Source organism: Balaenoptera borealis, assembly GCF_965194805.1.
Source record: "Balaenoptera borealis genome assembly, chromosome: 16".
Lineage (NCBI taxonomy): Eukaryota > Metazoa > Chordata > Mammalia > Artiodactyla > Balaenopteridae > Balaenoptera > Balaenoptera borealis.
In genome coordinates this window covers 64,119,509-64,138,789 of record NC_138872.1, presented here as the reverse complement: position 1 = coordinate 64,138,789, position 19,281 = coordinate 64,119,509, and the positions used below count along the sequence as shown (strand labels likewise).

At 48.5% G+C, this 19,281-nt stretch overlaps 1 protein-coding gene and 1 long non-coding RNA gene across 2 annotated transcripts in view; one reads left to right on the top strand and one right to left on the bottom strand.

The window, feature by feature from the left end:
• The window catches only part of XYLT1 (xylosyltransferase 1), a 301,880-nt gene that overhangs the window by 213,025 nt on the left and 69,574 nt on the right, over window positions 1-19,281 (bottom strand). Inside the window, exon 2 of the mRNA XM_082362428.1 lies at window positions 3,648-3,686. Coding sequence (XP_082218554.1) covers window positions 3,648-3,686 — 39 coding nt within the window. The remainder of the gene's footprint in view (window positions 1-3,647; window positions 3,687-19,281) is intronic.
• On the top strand, window positions 8,340-18,815 carry LOC309614384. Its single transcript, XR_014236143.1, has 2 exons — window positions 8,340-14,499; window positions 16,122-18,815. It is a non-coding gene; the product is annotated as an uncharacterized lncRNA (long non-coding RNA).

Genomic DNA, 19,281 nt, shown 5'->3' with positions numbered 1-19,281 from the left:
AACTTGGGGTGCATACATCAAGCTCGTCCCTCCAGCTTTTCTGAGCGCCAGCAAATCTTTCTAGGCAACTTTTTTTTTCTGGAAAAATAGGACAGAGGTTGAGAAGATAGATTCTGATGTCATATGGCCCCAAGTCTGACACTCACCAATGCCAGGTCCTGTGTGACCTTGGGCAAGTTACTTAACCTCTCTGACCCTTAGGGTCCTCATCTGGAAGCTGGGTATCATGAAAAGACCTATGTAGTAATGGCATTTGAGGATTCAGTGGGAGAAGCCAGTTCTTGGCAAGTGGTAAATATCAGTAAGAGTGGGGATCATGAAGATGCTGCTAACCAAATTCAAATTCCTTTCAGACACTTTTTTTTCATCTCTAGGTCACTTGGTCCCCCGGTAACCACCATCTGCAGACTAGAAAAGTATTCACCACTGCAAGTCAGGGAGTCCTCGGTACCCACCAGGGGCAACCTGCTGAGGGAAAGCTGACACCAGGGATTTAAACCTTACTCGACTTCCTCATCCTATTAATCTGGCCGTTAAGCAGAGAGAGTCCTGCTGATGCCAACAGATGCGAAGCTTTGCTGTGCCAGTGGCAGAGCATTAGAGGAGGCCTCAGCAGCCAAGCAATCCAACCCCCCCAACTCAGAACAGCTGCCCGGGGACAGACGCACTAAGCACCGGGCGGGGGCTGATGCAGTGAGTACTAGGGAGAGAGGGAATGCGTGGAGGGAAGGGTCCCTGGCTGGCCCAGTGTCCCTATGCAGACTGGGCCCTGGGCAAGCACGCCACTGAAGCATGATGTACGGACATGGCTCGCAGTGAAAGCTCAAACTCAGGCCCACCCGTGGCACCTGTGCTCCAGGATGGAGCAGGTGATGGCTTTCTTCGGGGCAAAGGGCACAGGGGGAGGAAGTGGGAACTGACACAGGGCTCAGAGCACATCCACCGCTCACCTCTGCACGGCTGGCTCTTCCAAGCTCGGCCACATCTGCCACCTTGCTTGTGCCATATGGGTAATATTTGGGGTGCCATGTCCTGCCAGAGAACCTTTGCCTGCCCCTCTCATCTGACCTGCCTGCAGGCAGCTGAAGAGGATCTCATCCTGAGTCCCACGATGGGCTGAGGCCCAGCACAAAGTCAGATCTGGCCACGGGCTTGTGCCAACAGTTACAAAAAAAAAAAAAAATCTGTACTTTGGTTGGGTTCCAACGTCTCTTTAACGTGGGAAACCAGAACTCGGGGAAAGACAACAGCATCCTACGGCTCCCCAAAGACCGAGCTCCAGATGAGACTGATGGAGTGTTGTTTGGAGACATACTGAGTCATCTCCCCAGTGCGGTGGCACCAGTGCAGAAAGCCGGCCACGTGCCACAGCTGGCTGCGTGCGGACCGGGGCTCAGTTCCCTCAGGCGGATGGATGTGACTCGGGGAGAGGTCACTGTGTAGGTAGGGGTGTGAGCTGTCACACCCCAGAGCCAGGGCATGTGACTGTTCTTTCCCATGGAGCTTTTGAAGGGCTGGTGGGGCAAGAGATGCAGCAGGGCCAAGGACAGAACCATCCAGAACCATCCAGCCTGCAGCCACTCCACCTCAGATTTGGCTTCCAGGATTCTGGGTGCAGACTATGTGCCCAGGGGTTTCCCTGAGTCTAGTAACTTTTCCTTCTGGGGAAAGACTGATAAAGAAGAGAAGGGCCAGCATTTCAAAAACCCACCCTGGACGTTCTCTCAAAATACGTGGGGAGAGACACCTTTCCCAAAGTGTGGCACACATACCTCTGAGAGGACGTTGCAGTGATTTTAGAGGGCACTCAAAGGAGATTTTCAACTGTATTAATTTAACATTCAATGTTTTGCAACACAATGTAAGTGGCACATCAAACTTGTGATTTCACCAATATTATTCCTTGAGACAGCATTTCTCAACCCTGGCCCTACTGCCATTTCAGGCATGGTAATTCTTCCTGTGGGGGCATCCTGTGCCTTGTAGGATATTCAGCAGCCTCTCTGGTCTCTACCTATTAGATGTCCGTAGTAAGCCCCCCTCCCTCCCAGCCCGCCAAGGTGAGATAACCAAAAATGTCTTCAGACATTGCCACGAGTCCTCTGGGCTCAAAGATACCCCTGATCGGGGATCATTAGCTTAGGGTAAGTCTACTTCTGAAAGTAAAATATGTTCATTTCAGGGAGAATGTATTTCTAGGTGACTTGGCACAGGTACAATTCACATTTGCCCAACGTGGCCGAGGTGACAGGTGACCGGCCGAAGTCTGGCAAAAACCAGACCAGAGGATGGCCAAACAGGGGCTAAAAACTGGGCGTTTATCCCCTCAAAGTCCCACCCGCTGCTCCCTCCTGCCAGCTTTGTTGTCTGGTCATCCCTGAAGCCGACGTAAGTAAGCGTGTGTGGGGAGGGCGGGGGTGGGTAGTGAGAGGCCAGAAGAGCCCAAAGAAACCCTGAGAATCCACTTTCCTCCCAACGTCCGGCCTTTCTGATGAAGGAAGGAGGAGCGGGGTGGGCTTGTGCCTCATTCCCGTGGGGAAGGCAGGGCAGAGGTGCCCGTGACGAGGGTGAAGAGTAGGGTGCAGCTGGTCCCAGGGTGCGCAAGAGTCACCGAGGGGCCCTGAGAAGCTCAGCCACGTTCGCCTGTCTGACACGCTGTCAGCTGTGGTGTGCTGCTGGCATCCACCCTGGCTTCCCTGTTTACTGTCTGACCAACCCACAGAGCTAAGGAAACCATCCATCCAAAGATACACCCCCTTCAAGTCCCGTCGGAAAAGCACCGTGCTACTGGTTTAAAAAGCTAACATTCTTGTTAAACAGCAGAAACTAACACACCACTGTAAAGCAATTATACTCCAATAAAGATGTTAAAAAAAAAAAGCTAACACTCACAAGCACTTTGCACATACTGATGACGTCACAGACACCCTGTGCTTTCCTCCTCACCACAGCCCTGCAGGGCAGGCACTATCCCTGTGGTAATGATATTCCAGACGGGGAGACGGAGGCCAAGCGGTTCGGGGACCCCTCAGGGCCAGAAGACACAGCTCTGGGGCTCTACCCGGGTCTGCTGGGCTCACAGCTGCCCCGCTGTCCAAGCTCCCCGGAAAGCAGAAAGTGGACAGTAAGGGCCATTCCCTCCTTACAAGGCCCACTGGTCACCTGCCCCCCGCACAGAAATGCCACCGTGATTCACATTCCTCAGAATGGCCCATCGCGCAAGCAGACACAAGCACACAACTAACTGCCCGGGGAGAAAGTTCTCCAAACCCAAGGCATGAAAGGGCAGCCATCCCCCACTGCATGCCTCCTCTCTGCCTTCCCTCTCCCCCTGCATTCACCTCCTCGTGACTGCTGGGCGGAAGCAAAGGGCAGAAGAAAACTCAAAAGAAACAGGTCTGGTTCTTCCCATGGGGCTTTCAGAACCTGGGTACATGCATGCGTGCACACACACTCATGCACAATCAGCTGGTTTGTGTACACATGTGGGTGCACGCACATATCCCAACCGGGCAGGAGGACGGCCTTATGTGTCCGTCCAGCCTTTCTGAGTCCTGGAGCCAAGAGGATGCACGAACGCCCCCTGGAGAGCTGGTCCAGGGACATCAGTGCAGAGAAAGTGACAAACACCACAGGAAGGTACTCACCTGGGCCTCCAGGGTGATCACAGGGCTTGGTTGTGCGGCCTGTGGGAAAAGAGGAGAAAACACACGTGAGCGGTGGGAGAAGTGTAACCTACTGCCCCGGCATCAAGCAACCCCGCAGGGAAGCTGGCCCCCCTCTGTCGCCCCCATTCCACGTGACAGGAGGACAGCCCGGCCCAATCTCCCCCCACCACACCTCTTCCCACACCCGCAGGATGAAGGAGGCTGTAATCTTTCGTTAGGCGGATACAGGGACACCCGCGTGGAGATCGTGCACAACCATGAAGTGTCAGCGTAAAGAAACAAGACACAAAGGCCCCTCGCCGAGTATCTCAAAGCGTGTTCAAATCATTGATGTGAAGGAGAAGATGGGTCCGTAAGAGGATTAGAAATAAACCTGAAAGAATATAAAATCCCCATTAGGGGCAAGGCCGCCACTTTGTGTCTGATCTTGGAAAGAATGAGGGAAGGACTGAGAGGAAAAGAAGAGCTTAATTCCTGGTCTGTGTGGCACATTCCAATGGGCTGGGGAAGACTCCTTTCAGCCGAGAGAAGGCCAGAGAAAGTCCCATTCATTCACTCGCTACAAAAGCCAATTGACTGGAAATGCTTGGTGGTAATGCCTCGGGTCATTAAACGTGAACGCTTGGGTGGGGGGCAGGGTGGGTACGGAGGAGGAAGGGGCAGCTGGGGAGGACGTAATGGTTTTCAGCAAGTGGATTCCAAAGAAAACAGGAAGCTTGGCACATAAAGGCTATTTTTGTCTGGACTAGGTCAGCTCTGAGCTGCATCATCTTGGATTCCTGATTCTGGGAAAGTAACCTCAAGCTGCCTCTTACAGAGAATGGGCGTGATTTTACGGCCCCTCAGTGCGAACTCAATTGGAAGCTTTGCTTTATCCGAGCAGATTTTCCAACACAGGCTTCGAGGAAGCCATGCAAATTAGCCCCAGCCCGCTGGCCTCTGCTGTGAACAAGAAGGAGATGTAGGAATCGCACCCTATTTGTTTGTCTGTGAACAGCTGATTTTACTTAGCATGATGTCCTCAAGGTTCATCCATGTTGTCACAAATGGCAGGACTTCCTTCTTGTTTGAAGGCTGAATAATATTCCTCTGTGCATATACATACAACGTTGTTTTCTTTATCCATTCACTTGTCAATGGACATGTAGGTTCTTTCCATGTTTTGGCTATTACGAATTTGGCTGCCATAAACATGAGAGTACAGATTTCATGATTCCACTTATATGAGGAACCTAAAGCTAATTCTCATAGAAGCAGAGAGTAGAAGGGTGGTTGGCAGGGGCTGGAGGGAGAGGGAAATGGGGAGGTGCTATTTATCGGGTACAAAGTTTTGTTCACACTAGATGAATAAGCTCCAGAGAGCTGCTGTTCGACACAGAGCCTAGAGTTAACAAACTATATTGTACACTGAAAATTTTGCCCAGAGGGTAGATATCATGTGAAGTGTCCTTTCCACAATTTTAAAAAAAAGGAAGTGTAGAGAAATTGGAACATCTTAAACCCCTACCCTAGGTAAACTGTCACTCACTTTCTTGCTCACTTCTCTTTGGTACCTAATTGTGATGAGCGCCGGAGGCCTGACCCCAGGATCATTTTGCGTTCTGGTCTGTACTGACTTTTCCTACAAGACGAGGGAATCCTCTCTCCCGATTCCAGTTCTAATTCCCAGCACTTCTCCAACGGTGCAGCTCAAACACTGTTGCCAAGAGAACGTCTCACTCTAATCTTCACATTCCACCCTGGCACTGAATATTCCTCGTACTCAGGAAGAGGCTGAGGGGCATTTCCTCCCCCCCGTTGCAGCCTTGGCCCATAAAAGAACTTGGAGAAGTCTTAAGAGAAATACTGCAGGCCTCTGTCTTCAAACCCTTACTAGCTCCTTCTCAAGAGGAAAGCAGTGGCAACTATGACGGGGGAGAACCTTCACTGAACCGCTTTTTTTTCAAGTGAGGTTCATTATTTTAGCATCCCTCGCGAAGCCCCCCAGCCAGCTCCTGTATCACTCGTATGCGGGGAGAGTGGACCCTGTTCTCCCAGTTTCCCTGTGTCAGGCAAACATGCTGGGCAGGGCCCATTCTAGCTGTCAGGAGGCCAGGCTATCATCCTGGTCTGTGCCGGGCAGGGTGGGTCAGATCCCACCGTGCTGTTCAGTGAGTGAGAGCAGGCAAGTCTGTGCTTCAACTCAGAGTCAGTCTCCGTGTGTCTGTCTGTCCCTCTCTTTATTCAGATCCCACCATCCAGATTTTGACTAGAAGAGAAGAAGCTGCTTCTCACACTCAGACATTAGCCTCATTTTTAAAGCCAGGTCCTTGTAAAGCATTGCACAGGGTGTTGGGTGCGTGCCCAGATTAATTAAGCTGTACTTCACAGCCCATTTGGCTATTGTTTGGGGATTACTCTTCACTGCTCAGAATCCCACTGGGTGGGGTGGGGTGGAGAGGGGAGAATGCCATCCTGAACCCCTATGAACAACTCCACTGGAAAAGACCCTCCTGGGAAACCACAGGGAACCTCTGACAACTGTGCTGACAAAACCCACAGCCTGATCCTTGGATACAGTGTTGCACCAAGTCTTTATTTGGTGTTCCGACCGAGATGGAGACCCTCTGGGCTCAGGGTCAGGGGACTAATATTCATTAAAAAGCTTCTGAAAAACAAAAGCAAAAATGCTATCTATTTAGCATGTTAATTACCTAGCCAAGAAGAAGACAAAGTAACTCACAAATGGCCATGTCATTGACACTTGGGATTCACTTGCCAACAAAACTGTGTTCCCCTCCTCTGTGCACCTTTGAAATATAAGACTCTCCCTACAGAGGCTCAGTCCAGAGGATTCAAGGTATGGCTGTACCTCTGTGAGGTCTTTCAGTAACATCCTCCTTAATTGGAAAGGCTAACGAAGTGGAACCAGGTCAATGATGCTGTCTGCCTAATCCATCCTGTCTGTCTAAATTGGGACTCTTTGGTTTACAGTAGAGTAAACGCCTGTCTGTCAGAGGAAAGGCTCCCAGAGACCAAAGGGGAATTTGCAACGTGCTCGGATGCTACAGTGGAGTGCTTTTAGAATCTTAATGTGGGGACCGGGAACCAGGGAACCACCTAAAGCAAGGAAAGCCCTTTCATATCATCTACTGCAATGACTAGATGGAGGAAGTCAAGTGGGGAACTGGGTAGGTTGAATAAGTGGCCCTCGTTTTCACCACTCCCTAGGTCCACACCCTCTGGTCCTGTGATTTTGCATTTCTTTGCCGAGCATGCTTCCTCATCCCTTGAACTTGGGCTTGCCCATTAGCAGTTACGACACAGTAGAAGCTTGAAATGTGCTTGCGTGATTGAGCGTGACCTCTTGTGCTTTTGCCATCAGCACAAGAAGAATGTGCCCCAGGTAGCCTGCTGGTCCAAGGAGGATGAGAGACAGTCGGGGCAGACCCGATCCAATCTGCAGCTTGAAGCTAAGCACAGCCTAGATCAGCCAACCCCTAGCCAACCTTCACACATGGAGAAAATATATGCTTGTTGTTTCCAGTCATTGCGTTTCAGGTTGATTTGTCATACTGCACCACTGTGGCAGATACACTCTCCAAAGATTGACCTTGATAGAACCAAAACGTATCGTACAAACAGTCCAGCCTTGGAAACGAAATGATGCATACTCTCCCTAAGTCTGCAAATACATCCCAGGAACCAGAAATAACCAAACTGATAGCTATCATTTATTGAGGACCTACTACGTGCCAGGCTCCATGCAAGATGTACATTACACCAAGCAAAGAAATTACTCGACCATCAGGATCTTGTACTACTTATGACTTAGCCTTCAGCCCTCTTTGCTAAATATACCAGTCCTTCTGAATTTATTTAGATGCCATTACAACCACATTAATGGAAATCATCACTCAGAGTGCCCTTGCCCTGAGATAAAGACATTTTTCATTCTTTTGGTTTATTTGGTTTTTTCTAAACTTTATCCCATGGGCATATTACTTGACCACAGTTCAGAACAGTCATGAATACTAGTAGTAACTAGTAACTTACCAAGTTACTTGTTAAGTAATGGCTAATAATTTTTTAAGTTCTTACCATGTTCCAGGAACTGGCTTAACCTCTATACATGCATCATTCCATTTACCACTGTAACAACTTTATGGTAGGTACTACCATTACTCCCATTATAGAGATGGGGAAACTGATGACCATAGAGATTGAATAACCTGTCCAAGGTTACACAGATAGTGTTGAAGCCTGGATTCAACCCCAGCGCCCCGCACTCAAGAAACCTGTGCTCCACTATTTTACACCAGCTCTATCTGAGAATATAGTCCCACCTTAGACAATGTAATCCTGCAACCTAGATAATGTCTATCTAAAGGAAGAATACGGCAAATGAAAGGTATCACCTTAACAACTACTGGAATCCTTTTTTAGTATCTGTATTTTTTAAAAAAGGTAGTGGACATAGTTGATAGAAATCAGTACATGTGTCGTGACTAAAAACAAAATGCAGTCACTGTGCCACGGCAGGAACCATGCAGAGTCAGCCAAACCCGTCCACAAATGTTTACCGTGTTCCAACTCAGCAGCTAGCACTATGCCTGGCAGGTACCCTGAGGGAGACAAAAATGAGTTTAAAGGGACCCTGTGTGCCCTTCCATCCCAAAGCTGTTTAAAAAAGAGGCAAGAGCCTAATTACAGCTCCTGGAGAAATGAAACTCGTCTGCACCTCGAGTCTTGCTCGTAAGACCAGGAAGCCTGGCTCAAATACTTTCGAGCCTATCAGGGCCAAAGCCCTAATTTTAACAAGCAATTAAGCTTTCATAAAGAAAGCAGAGAGGAGGGAGAATTTGTTCATTTTCATTCCAGGCATGCATCAAACATTTCTGGCTTTCCTGGTTATGCTGAGACCTGCGTAAGCCTTAGTCAATGGAAGGGGTGTTCTCCTCCTTGGCTTTGATGATATCATAAGATAGCGTTTGCTCTTGCGTGTTGAGTGATGACTTCTGTGTACAGGTGAGACAATCCTGTGATTCAAGCCTTCTCAGCCAGTTTCCCCCTGAGGCCCATCAAGGCAGCAGATAGACAATGGGCCCCTATAGTACAGCCTCAGCACAGACACACCCAGGACAACACCGCAGAAGGCTGGGTGGTGCTCTCCCCGGAGCCCTCTGCTTGGTGACAGAAGGAGGAAGCTTCCACCATCCAGAGACTGGACCTTATTCTGGTCACTGTCAAACACCAGGTGCCTTGGGAAATGCAATGAGCTCTTCATGGGATCAAAAACTCAGCACCCTTGTCTGCTGGAGAAACTGGCTCACTGGAGACCACCCAGTGGAAGCTGAGTTTGGATGTCAGGCCAGAGACCTAAATGGATAAGGTCACTTGTACTGCAGCCTGGCATGGGGCAAAGAAGGTTCATTCATGGGAAAAAAGTGCAGGTTTGGGGTCAGCTCTGGATTCAAATCATGCATAACCACTGTTTTAGTCTGCTCAGGCTGCCGTAACAAAATACCACAGGCTATGTGGCTTACACAAGAGAAACTTATCTTCTCACAATTCTGGGAGCTAGAAGTCCAAGATCAAGATGCCAGCAGGGTTGTTTTCTTCTGAGGCCTCTTTTCTCAGCTTGCAGATGGCCACCTTCTCACTGTGTCCTCACGTGGTCTCTTTCCTCTGTGCATGAGCCTCTGTGTCTCTGTGTGCCCAAATTTCCTCGTCTTACAAGGACACCAGTCAGACTGGATTAGGGCCCCCCTAAAGGCCTCATTTTAACTGAATCACTTTTTTAAAGGTCCTGTCTCCAAATATAATCGTGTTCCCAAGTACTGGGGTTGGCGAGTCAGCAAGTAACAATCACTTAGACTAGTGACGTCCATAGCTTCTGTGAGCTTTACCTTTCTCATTTATACAATGTAAACAGGTGGGTCTGTATTCTCCTACAGAGCTACTGCAAGACAGTAAAGCATAGAGTGTATTGTCTGGCAACTTCTGTAAGTGAAAAGGAGCACTGATAACAATTACACCAGATTAACAGGTGTAAACCTGGACTGTCTCACAGGAACCCAGATACACAATCACCTCCTGCCTTGAAAACAGGATACCACTGACATCACGGGTTGTTGTGAACATTAAATAAAACTCGCTATTTTAACTGTCTGGTCCCTGGGTTAAAAGCTCAAAGATAACCTTCCCTTTGTTTTCTTCTTCCAGGCTTATGAAGGCTAAGACATATCCCTCCACACCCAACCCTACTCAACCACAGTTCTTCTGAACTGAGAGTTATTGCAGGTAACTGGACAGCCGTGAAACGGGTAAATTTACCTACTTCGTTCTGAATGCTTACTTTGTGCCAAGCATGTGAACTACTTGCAACTCTGCCAAGGGAAGTCTCATACTCTCCATTTTACAGATCAGATAACTGATGCTCTGGCAGAACAATTTGCTCTAAAACACAGATTTGATAAGGGATGGAGCCTGGACCAGTGCTCAGGTTTGTAAACTGCCAGAAACTGGTCCCTTACCCAATACCCTGGTGTTTCTAATAGCGTGAACTTACTGAATCAGCATCTCTGGGTAAGGATCCAAAGAATCTGCATTTTTATTAGATGCTCTTGGGGAAGTCTTACGCAGGCCGAAATCTGAGAACCCCTGATTATACCCCGAATAATACAAGACTGAAAGCATCCAAGGTGAGAAGGACAGTCAGTGAAAAACCAAAAATTTCTATTACAACCCCAACCTCTGATAGCCAGCCAGCCACCAAGTGTCTAACGCATGCTTAGGACTTCGGTGCTCGTGCTCTGTGCCCCCAAGAAATTTCATGATGGGTGTGTCTTAGCCCGTTCGGGCTTCTCTAACAGAATACCACAGACTGAGTGGATTATAAACAACAGAAATATATTTCGCACAGTTCTGGAGTCTCAGAGTCCAAGGTTAAGGTGCTGGCAGATCTGGTGTCTGGTGAGAGCTTCCTGATTCACACATAGCTGTCTTTTTGCTGTGACCTCACATGGTAGATTCGAGGAAGCTTTTTGGGGTCTCTTTTATAAGGGCACTAATCCCTTTCATGGGGGCTCTTCCCTCATGACCTAATCACCTCCCAAATGCCCCACCTCCTAATACCATGCCATTGGGAGTTAGAATTTCAACATATGAATTTTGGGGGGACACACACATTCAGTCTCTAGCAGGGTGGCTTCCACCCCTTCTTTTCTCCCCACTTAAATGGTGACGGTATCCCTCCTGCCCCAGAAACCCTGTCATCAACCCTCCTCCCTCCACCATTCCCTCCCAAGGGGTGTGTGACCCCTTCTCAACTCCTTCTCGAGATCTGGTCACGGCCATCAGGGTGTTCACACAATGGGGCTTTCTGTCTAGACGTCCCTGTGGGATGTCACAGCGAGCTTATCTCGCACGGCCGTGGCTCCTGAGATGAAGGCGGGGCACGTGCATGGCAGGCGGCACTGGGAGACCAGGGAGAAATGCCAAGGACACAGACCGCCCTTGTTCTCTGAGAAAGGCTGCACTTGGAATGTGAAGCTGGCCAGCACCACACAGACTCACCTTGTTAGAAAATGCAAACTCACCTTCAAATTAGGACTCAGGGGAGAAAGCAGAAACCCCACAATGAGGGCAAGGGGACTCTCACTGCTTCAGGGAGATGGTGACAGATGTGGTTAGCACCTTAAAATGGGGTAGAATTTCCTCGCTCTGTCTGTCTCTCTTTTGTCTTAAAGGTTTTAAAAGTTCAGAGCCCTCTTTGCTCTTCTGCATTCCCTCCACATTTTTTAGTCCAGACCCCAGAAATGAGCAACAGAGCCTCAAAAATGAAGCTCCAGCCCTTGGAGTTGGTAGTTGACCATCCCCAGCCTGGGAAGATAGGAGAAACCACAGACTCATGGAAATTCGGCAGTGATTTTGGTGTTTCTCAGCTCGGTGTGTATCTTTGAGCACAGACGGTTACCAAAAATCTAAACCATCATATATAACACTTTGTTCTGTGTGTGCCTACAGAGGTTTTGTAATTCTTTACAAAGTACACAGAATTACAGTTCTCAGAACTACAACGTTTTGAATACACCTACCTGAGACACTGGACATGTATTTCTGCCAGAAAGCAAAGCTCCTGGCCGTATGGCTGCTGCCTGGCAAACAACTGTATTGTCACCTCCCCCTTAATCATGCAGTTATCTTAGGGTCACATGGCTGATCAATAATGACAATAGTCAGAATAGTAGCTAACACTGGGCTCATACTGAACACAAGACATTATTTTAAGTGGGTTGTAAGACTATCTCATTAAAACCTTACAACTCTTAGATTATTAATAGGTACTATTAGTAGATATTAATAGCCCCAATTTACAGATGGTGTAAGTGAGGCTCAGAGGGAAAGTAATCTGCTCAAAGGCATTCATTACTAAGTGGCAGAGACAGGATTTGGACCAGGACAGCCTAATTCCTGAGGCTGCGCTTTTGGACCACTAAATTACACTGTTTTCCAGTGGGACAACCACATGGTAAATCGTAATCACTAAACCACAGTTCATAGTTTTGTGAGTTGCTGGCACTAGGAAGCCTTATGGAGCCGGGAATTGGATCACATGGTATTAGGAAATACCGGATCTTCCCGTTTCCTTGTTGTGGATCTTCAGCTAATTATTTAACTTATAATAATGATAATAATAATAATAACAATAATAATAACCATCTCGACAGTCACTGTAAAGACTGACTGAGATGGTGTATCAGAGCCTTGCTCAGTCCTGGTGTTGAGTAGGCAAGCCACAAATGTTAGTTCCTCTTGGAGGACAATTACTGTCACTTTATAGTGTTCTGTTTTTCACAGCTCGAAGGCATTTCAGACCAGAAAGAAGGCATGCCTGCCACACACCGAGAAAAAACTGGGAAATGCAGGACAAGAGGTTCTGGTAGACCGTCCAGGGCTCTAGATCCTTCTGAGGCTGGCCATCTGGGCTCTGCCTGTACACAAGCCTTCCTGAAGCTCAGAACACAAGCCGCATCTCCAGCTCAGCCCAACAATTACCTTTTCCCAGGCACAGGCCGCGCGGCACCTACCAATTTGGCACCCATTTGCTGTGGTTGCCAAGATGGCATGTGGCCCAACTGGAACCAATGCTGTCAAGTGTCCTGTAGACACTGTCCAGAGTTCCAAAGACACTATGCTCTGTTCTACAGCTCCTGGGACTGCTCAGTGGGTTTTCTGTTCCACGGGGATCTAGTTTAAAGATTTGAGCCCCAGAATCTAAGACTGTGAATGCTGGAAAGATGCTTAGAGATGTAGGGTAGGTGAGCAGCAGCTTCTCTATAGGATGCGCAAGGTGGATATTACTCAGCCATGACTTGGCCTCAAATTTTCAACACGACTCTCTGAGCAGACACTACCAGTAGATTTCCTGCTTTCCAGTGAGATGAAACACACTTCTTACCCTGACCTGAATCAAACCCATCATTTTCTGGTGAGGCATATGAGATCCAAAATGGGAAGTGGATTTCCTAACGGCCACACACCATTTATAGCAAAACCCAGTCTAGAATCCAAGTTTCTTGATAGAAAATCCTGGGTTCATCCTTTGTTGCCAAAATAAATGTCTATGTGTGTCCTTGCCCCCACCCCACCCCTTTTCTTCATTTCTTCTTCTTCAGCTCCTCACCAGAGCCTCTAACTAGGACATCTTTTGTTCAAAAGATAGTATATCCCAGCTCTGGGAAAACCGTGATTCAGCAGTGCTTTATGTCTGGAATGTTTCCAAGAGGCGCACACAGAACTGCTGATTCAAACTGGGGGAAAATGGATCCCACGATGTGGGCACATGGTGATGGAGCGGAGAGCTCTACAGCGGGTACAGGGGGCGCATCCCCCGCTCCAGGCTGTGCCTCGGAACAGGGGAGCCTCCTTCCCGGGCTGGAAGAGAGATGGCTGACAGGTGGGCCTACAGGAGACAGATGGGCAGAGGCTTCCTACAGTGAGAGTCAGGTTCAATGTCAGGAGGTTTCAAAGGGGTGGGACCTGGGGGGATTGAGTGCCCCCTTCCTGCCTCCCCAGCCTTTTCCTGTATTTCTTAATGCTCATGATGGTAATGAGGATGAAGATGACGGGATGGATGACAATGGCCATTAGGATAGCTTTCATTTAAGTCTTTATGAAGCACCCTGTTTAGCAATTTCTATGCATTATTTCAGTAAATCCTTATTTCACCCTCACGGGGTGGCTACTACAGGACGCCATAGAGTCTGGAAACACAGATGATTTCATTTTATGCTCTTACCATTGGGAGATGCTCCTGATGACGTTATATGTTTGCCTCTGTTTCCAGACTATGGATTTCCTGTAGTATTCCTAATTTAGAGAGGCTCAGAAAGACTTGCTCAAAAGCCAGAGCCAGGCCCATTTAACCTTCATATCTTCTAAGTTAAAAAAATAAAGTAACCAAAATACGTGGATGTGGTATGGTTTGACCTACATAGTGCACAATATCGTTTAAAAAAAAACTAGTTGCCAACATTTAAAAATTGGGTGATTTCACAATACCCAGATTTCTGGCTTTTCTTAAATGTCAGAAGATCCAGCCAAGTGGGTATGCAGGCTGGCATGGCTGCAGCTGGAGCTGAGTAGCTGCTACCTTTTTATTTTTTAATTAATTTTTTATTTTTGGCTGCGTTGGGTCTTCGTTGCTGCGCGCGGGCTTTCTCTAGTTGCGGTAAGCGGGGGCTACTCTTTGTTGTGGTGCACGGGCTTCTCATTGCGGTGGCTTCTCTTGTTGCAGAGCACGGGCTCTAGGCACGCGGGCTTCAGTAGTTGTGGCACGTGGGCTTCAGTAGTTGTGGCTCGTGGGCTTTAAAGTGCGGGCTCAGTAGTTGTGGCGCACGGGCTTAGTTGCTCCGCGGCACGTGGGATCTTCCCGGGCCAGGGCTTGAACCCGTGTCCCCTGAATTGGCAGGCGGGTTCTTAACCACTGCTGCTACCCCCTGAAGATGGGTACACACCCTCCTCTTGGCTACAGCCCCTACCCCGCCCACCTGGGCTGGCCCCAGAAGCATCTGAGTTTGTGACCTCCCACCTCTTAACTACCATACTTTATTTCTCCCACCAAAGGACAGTACCATTTTATCCACTGGACAACTTATTCTACATGACTCCAGGCTCACCCCAGATCCCACCAAAGAAAAGTTCAGGATGCCGGGACCTGAGAGAAGAAAGAGGAAAGCTCTAATAATGCACAAGTAAGCTGAGCACTACAGTTCATTCATTTACGAGCCTCTACCTGGAGCTCAATGGTCTTGACTTTTCCAGGGGGCGGTGGGCATCAGGCACAGCGGGTGGCGGGCGGGGAGGCTTCAGTGCACAGTGCAGAACAGGAAGAGGTTATTAGCGCCCACTGTTTTCTTGCTTCCTGCACGGCCGCCGCGTGCAGCTGCCTGTGAACTGGCTGTTTGTTCCCAGCTCTCCTGGAAGGAAGCGCTCCCATCACCCACGACAACAGAGCTGGCCCAAAGAGCCAACAACGTGCGCGGGGGCTCCGAGTCCAGCTCTTCTTCTGTACAGGGCAACCCCAAAGCTGCCGAGACAGGAAAATGGGAAGAAAGCGCAGCCTGGCCTAGAGCATCCTGCGGGGCCCGCAGACAAAGCCCCAGCTGGGGGAAAGGGAGGAGGAGGAGGCCAGAGGAAGGGGATCCAGTGGGGCCCACCGATTCTGTACAATGAGCTCCTTTCAGCGGTGAATAGAGTACTCTCCTCGACTCAGTCTCAATGGCTTTGTTTCTGAAACGACCCATTCTACACCCAGAAAGCCAAATTGGCCAGACCCTGTGCCAAGGTCAGGAAAGAGCCTGAGATCCCCCAGCAAGCTGATAGTCAGCCCCCAGGAGATGACCACTGTGCTCACTGCTGCTCGGCTGAGCCAGCGTCTACAATGATCCCCTTTGATTTCTACGCTTTCCTGCACGGGGGCGGGGGTGGGGGGCCCCTCACTCACACGCGTGACCTGTTTGGCATAACTGTAGGACCTATTCAGGATAGTAAGTGCTCTTTTCTCACGAACTTCATTGAGACATCTGTATGGAGGGAGGGGGTAGGGCAGGATGAGAAAGGATGAGACTGGAGAAGAACGATGCAAGTTCAAATCTGCCGTCTCAAGTTGACCAAATTCATGATGCAGTGGGACTCATCGCTGACCACCCAGCAGCAGCCTCTGTTTTTTCTTCTTTTTTAAAATAAATTTATTTATTTATTTTTGGCTGCATTGGGTCTTCTTTGCTGCGCACGGGCTTTCTTTAGTTGCGGCGAGCGGGGGCTACTCTTCGTTGCGGTGCACGGGCTTCTCGCTGTCATGGCTTCTCTTGTTGTGGAGCACGCACGGGCTCTAGGCACGCAGGCTTCAGCAGTTGTGGCACGTGGGCTCAGCAGTTGTGGCTTGCGGGCTCTAGAGCTCAGGCTCAGTAGTTGTGGCGCATGGGCTTAGTTGCTCCGCGGCATGTGGGATCTTCCCCGGCCAGGGCTCAAACCCGTGTCCCTTGCATTGGCAGGCAGATTCTTAACCACTGTGCCACCAGGGAAGCCCCGAGCCTCAGCTTTGTAGGCTCCTTGAGAACATCATCTTTGAGGGTTTATTGCACAGCGAGCAAACAGCAAACTGGGGGCCTATGGGCAGTTATTCAGCTCAGACGTGTTTTGTTCAGCCCGCATGATGTTTTCAAAAGAAGAATGCTGCGTGTGATGCCAACACTTAAAGTTCAGGAGGTTTCATGTAAAACTACAAAGCTCTGGCATTTCTGTGAAAATCAGAAGATCTGGCAACAGGGATTCATCATTTCCGTAAGGCGCTGACTGTGAGGATCTGGAAAGAGGTTGTCTCTCTTAGATGGGGCACGCGCCCTCCAGCTTGCCACTGACCCCTGACATGCTTCCCTCACTAAGGCCGCCACGTGGCTGCTGTGAGCACCGAAGTTTGCAATCTCTAGTATATCGATTCCCAGAGCTCTCAGCAGAGGCCCTGGGGTTGGAGAGAAGGATGGGATATGGACTGGTTGTAAAGCAAACTTGGCTACGAAATTCAAAATTCGACTCAAGAAATGTACACGAACACACACCCAGGAACCCTTGGTGAGGGGCAGCGTCCACACGCACGAATAGGGGTGAGGCTCTTCTGCTCTCCTCACTCTCTGCTATACACTGTTTAACAACCTGTCCTGTTTTCCAAGGCAATCTTCTCTGTGTTCATGTTTAACAAAGTCCTGGGCCTGCCACACGGACAGCACTGGGCAAATTCTTGTTGAACCAGAATCAACCGAAGCTCAAGTCATGCTGGGTTGGAACCTAAGAGATGCATGCTCCGGACCCAGCCCACTTAAGAGTTGTAGGATGTTTTCCTAACTGCAAGTCAAGACAAGTGCCTTGGGAATGAGAGACTGAGCAGAAGTAGATGAGCTCAACCTACTGGTTGGCTGATGTCTGAGATGATGAAGCAGAGAGGGCATCTTTATATGACACGCAGCATACTTGATATACATGTTATACAGCATAAGGTCTGTTGGGAAGCTATGACATGCGCTGACATTGTAAAATGAAAGTAAGTTCCCAATGTATCCAAGGATCCAAAAACTCACCAGAAACAAGGTAGCCCTCAGAGTCGGGGCAGGGGCAGCATATGCTCTTGCAGCTTTTCTAGGTCTAAAAAGGTAGACTGAGGTTTACTGCATCTGCTTCTGCTGTACGTAGCCATGACCATTTTCCAGCTCTGTATATGAGTGTGTATGTTCGTGTGCATGTATGTGTACACACATGCAACATTTGTGAACATTCACATGCACGTACATGTGGTCTCTTCCATCCAAAGCCCTGCTAAAAAGCTGCAGAGGGATCTGTGGATTTTGTTTGCCCAGCATCCCTCATTTTGGGGAATTCCCCTGAGTCACCTCACTCTTGTACTGATTTCAAATGGCCACTGGGGGCGGGGAAGCAGCATCAGGAGAGATTCCACTAAGCAGACTTTTATTTCTGAGCTGTGACACAAGCGAGAAAGAATAAAAGCATGCAGAATTTCATTTCTGCACTTTGCACTTAGTTATAATTATTCATGCAGGAGCATCTTTAAACACCAAAAGGGGGAAATATTACAGTTGTTCTGATTTCATATGCTAACTGTGTTTACATGCTAACAGCATTTCTCAGGGACAATTATCTTATTACTAGTGCAGTAATCTTTTCAATCTTTTCAACACCGTTTACAGCTGCCAACTTCAAAAATTAAGGCTAATTAAGACCCTGCTTTCAGCAGGTAGGGTAAACTACTCACACATTTTAACCAATTAAAAGAAAATCAGTTTGGGGAGAAGGCGTGAAGCAGGGGTGGGCACAGTGTCAAAGGTAAAGAGAAGAGATTGTATAGCTTCCACTGAGTTGAGGGCTAACATTCTGCTGACGCTAGTATTCCAGAATCCACTAGACAAGTTTCATCAATGGACAGACCTGTAGATATCAGGACCAAGGACAGCTGGTCCTGCCCATGCAAGAAGAAAGTGGGTATTTTGCATTCAATTATTCTACTTCCATTCATCATATGCTTCCACGTGGCTTCAGCACGGAGTAGTGGTTGAGAACATGGACTCTTGCATCGGATGACCTCTGCTCAGATGCTGGGTCAGTCAATTGCTCTGTTCAGCCCTGAGCAAGTTACTTACTATCTTGGTGCCTCAGTTTCCTCCTACGTGAAACAGGGAAAATAATAATGCCTACCTCCCATGCCTGTTATCAGGAGTGATTGAATTAACATTTGTAAAGCACTTAAAATAATGTCTGGTTCATAATAATCATCCAATAAGTATTTCTTTTAAAAAGCAGGGGCTCTATTATAAGGCTGTAACACACCTAAACAACATCTGTTTTCTAACTCTTTCTTGACCTCATGCGTACTCACCGCATTACGAGCCATTTGAGAATGGCTAATATATAATCACAGCTGTATTTATTGTGTCTGTTAGCAATAACTTCTCCAATTACTTGTCCTGCTATCTCGTTAGCTGCCATATAAAACCAGCACCTTAGATCATCCATCATTATTTTTCATTTTGTTTTGTTTTAAATCACAGAGAAGCAGACCTCTCCCTGAAGGGCTATTGCGGGAGCCCGGATTTACAGTCTGGCTCCTCAGAGCCCAAGCACAGCTCAGGCTGTGGCATCTGAGGAGCCCCTGCTGAGTTCCTCGCAGTGCTTGGACTGCTAAAGGTCACCAAACACCTGCTGTGTGCCTGGGCTCAGCCGTCCACAGCCCCATCTTTCTGAACTCACACCAGCCCTGTGAATAGGTAACATGGAGTAGGTGGCACCGAACCCATTTACAGATGAGGAGACTGAGGCTTTAAACAACTCTTCTATGATCACAGCTTGCTAATAAAACAAAGTCATGATGCGGCACAAACAATTCACAATCTCTCCTTTAACATTTTCTTAAGCCACATGTCTGAAGACGATTACTGCTGCTAGTAGGAGAACTAATGGTAACCACCACCACCAGCCAACACCTATAACGTGCCAGGCACTATTCTGAGCCCCTGTCAGGTATTAACTCACTTAATCCTCACAACTACCCTGTAAGGGTGGG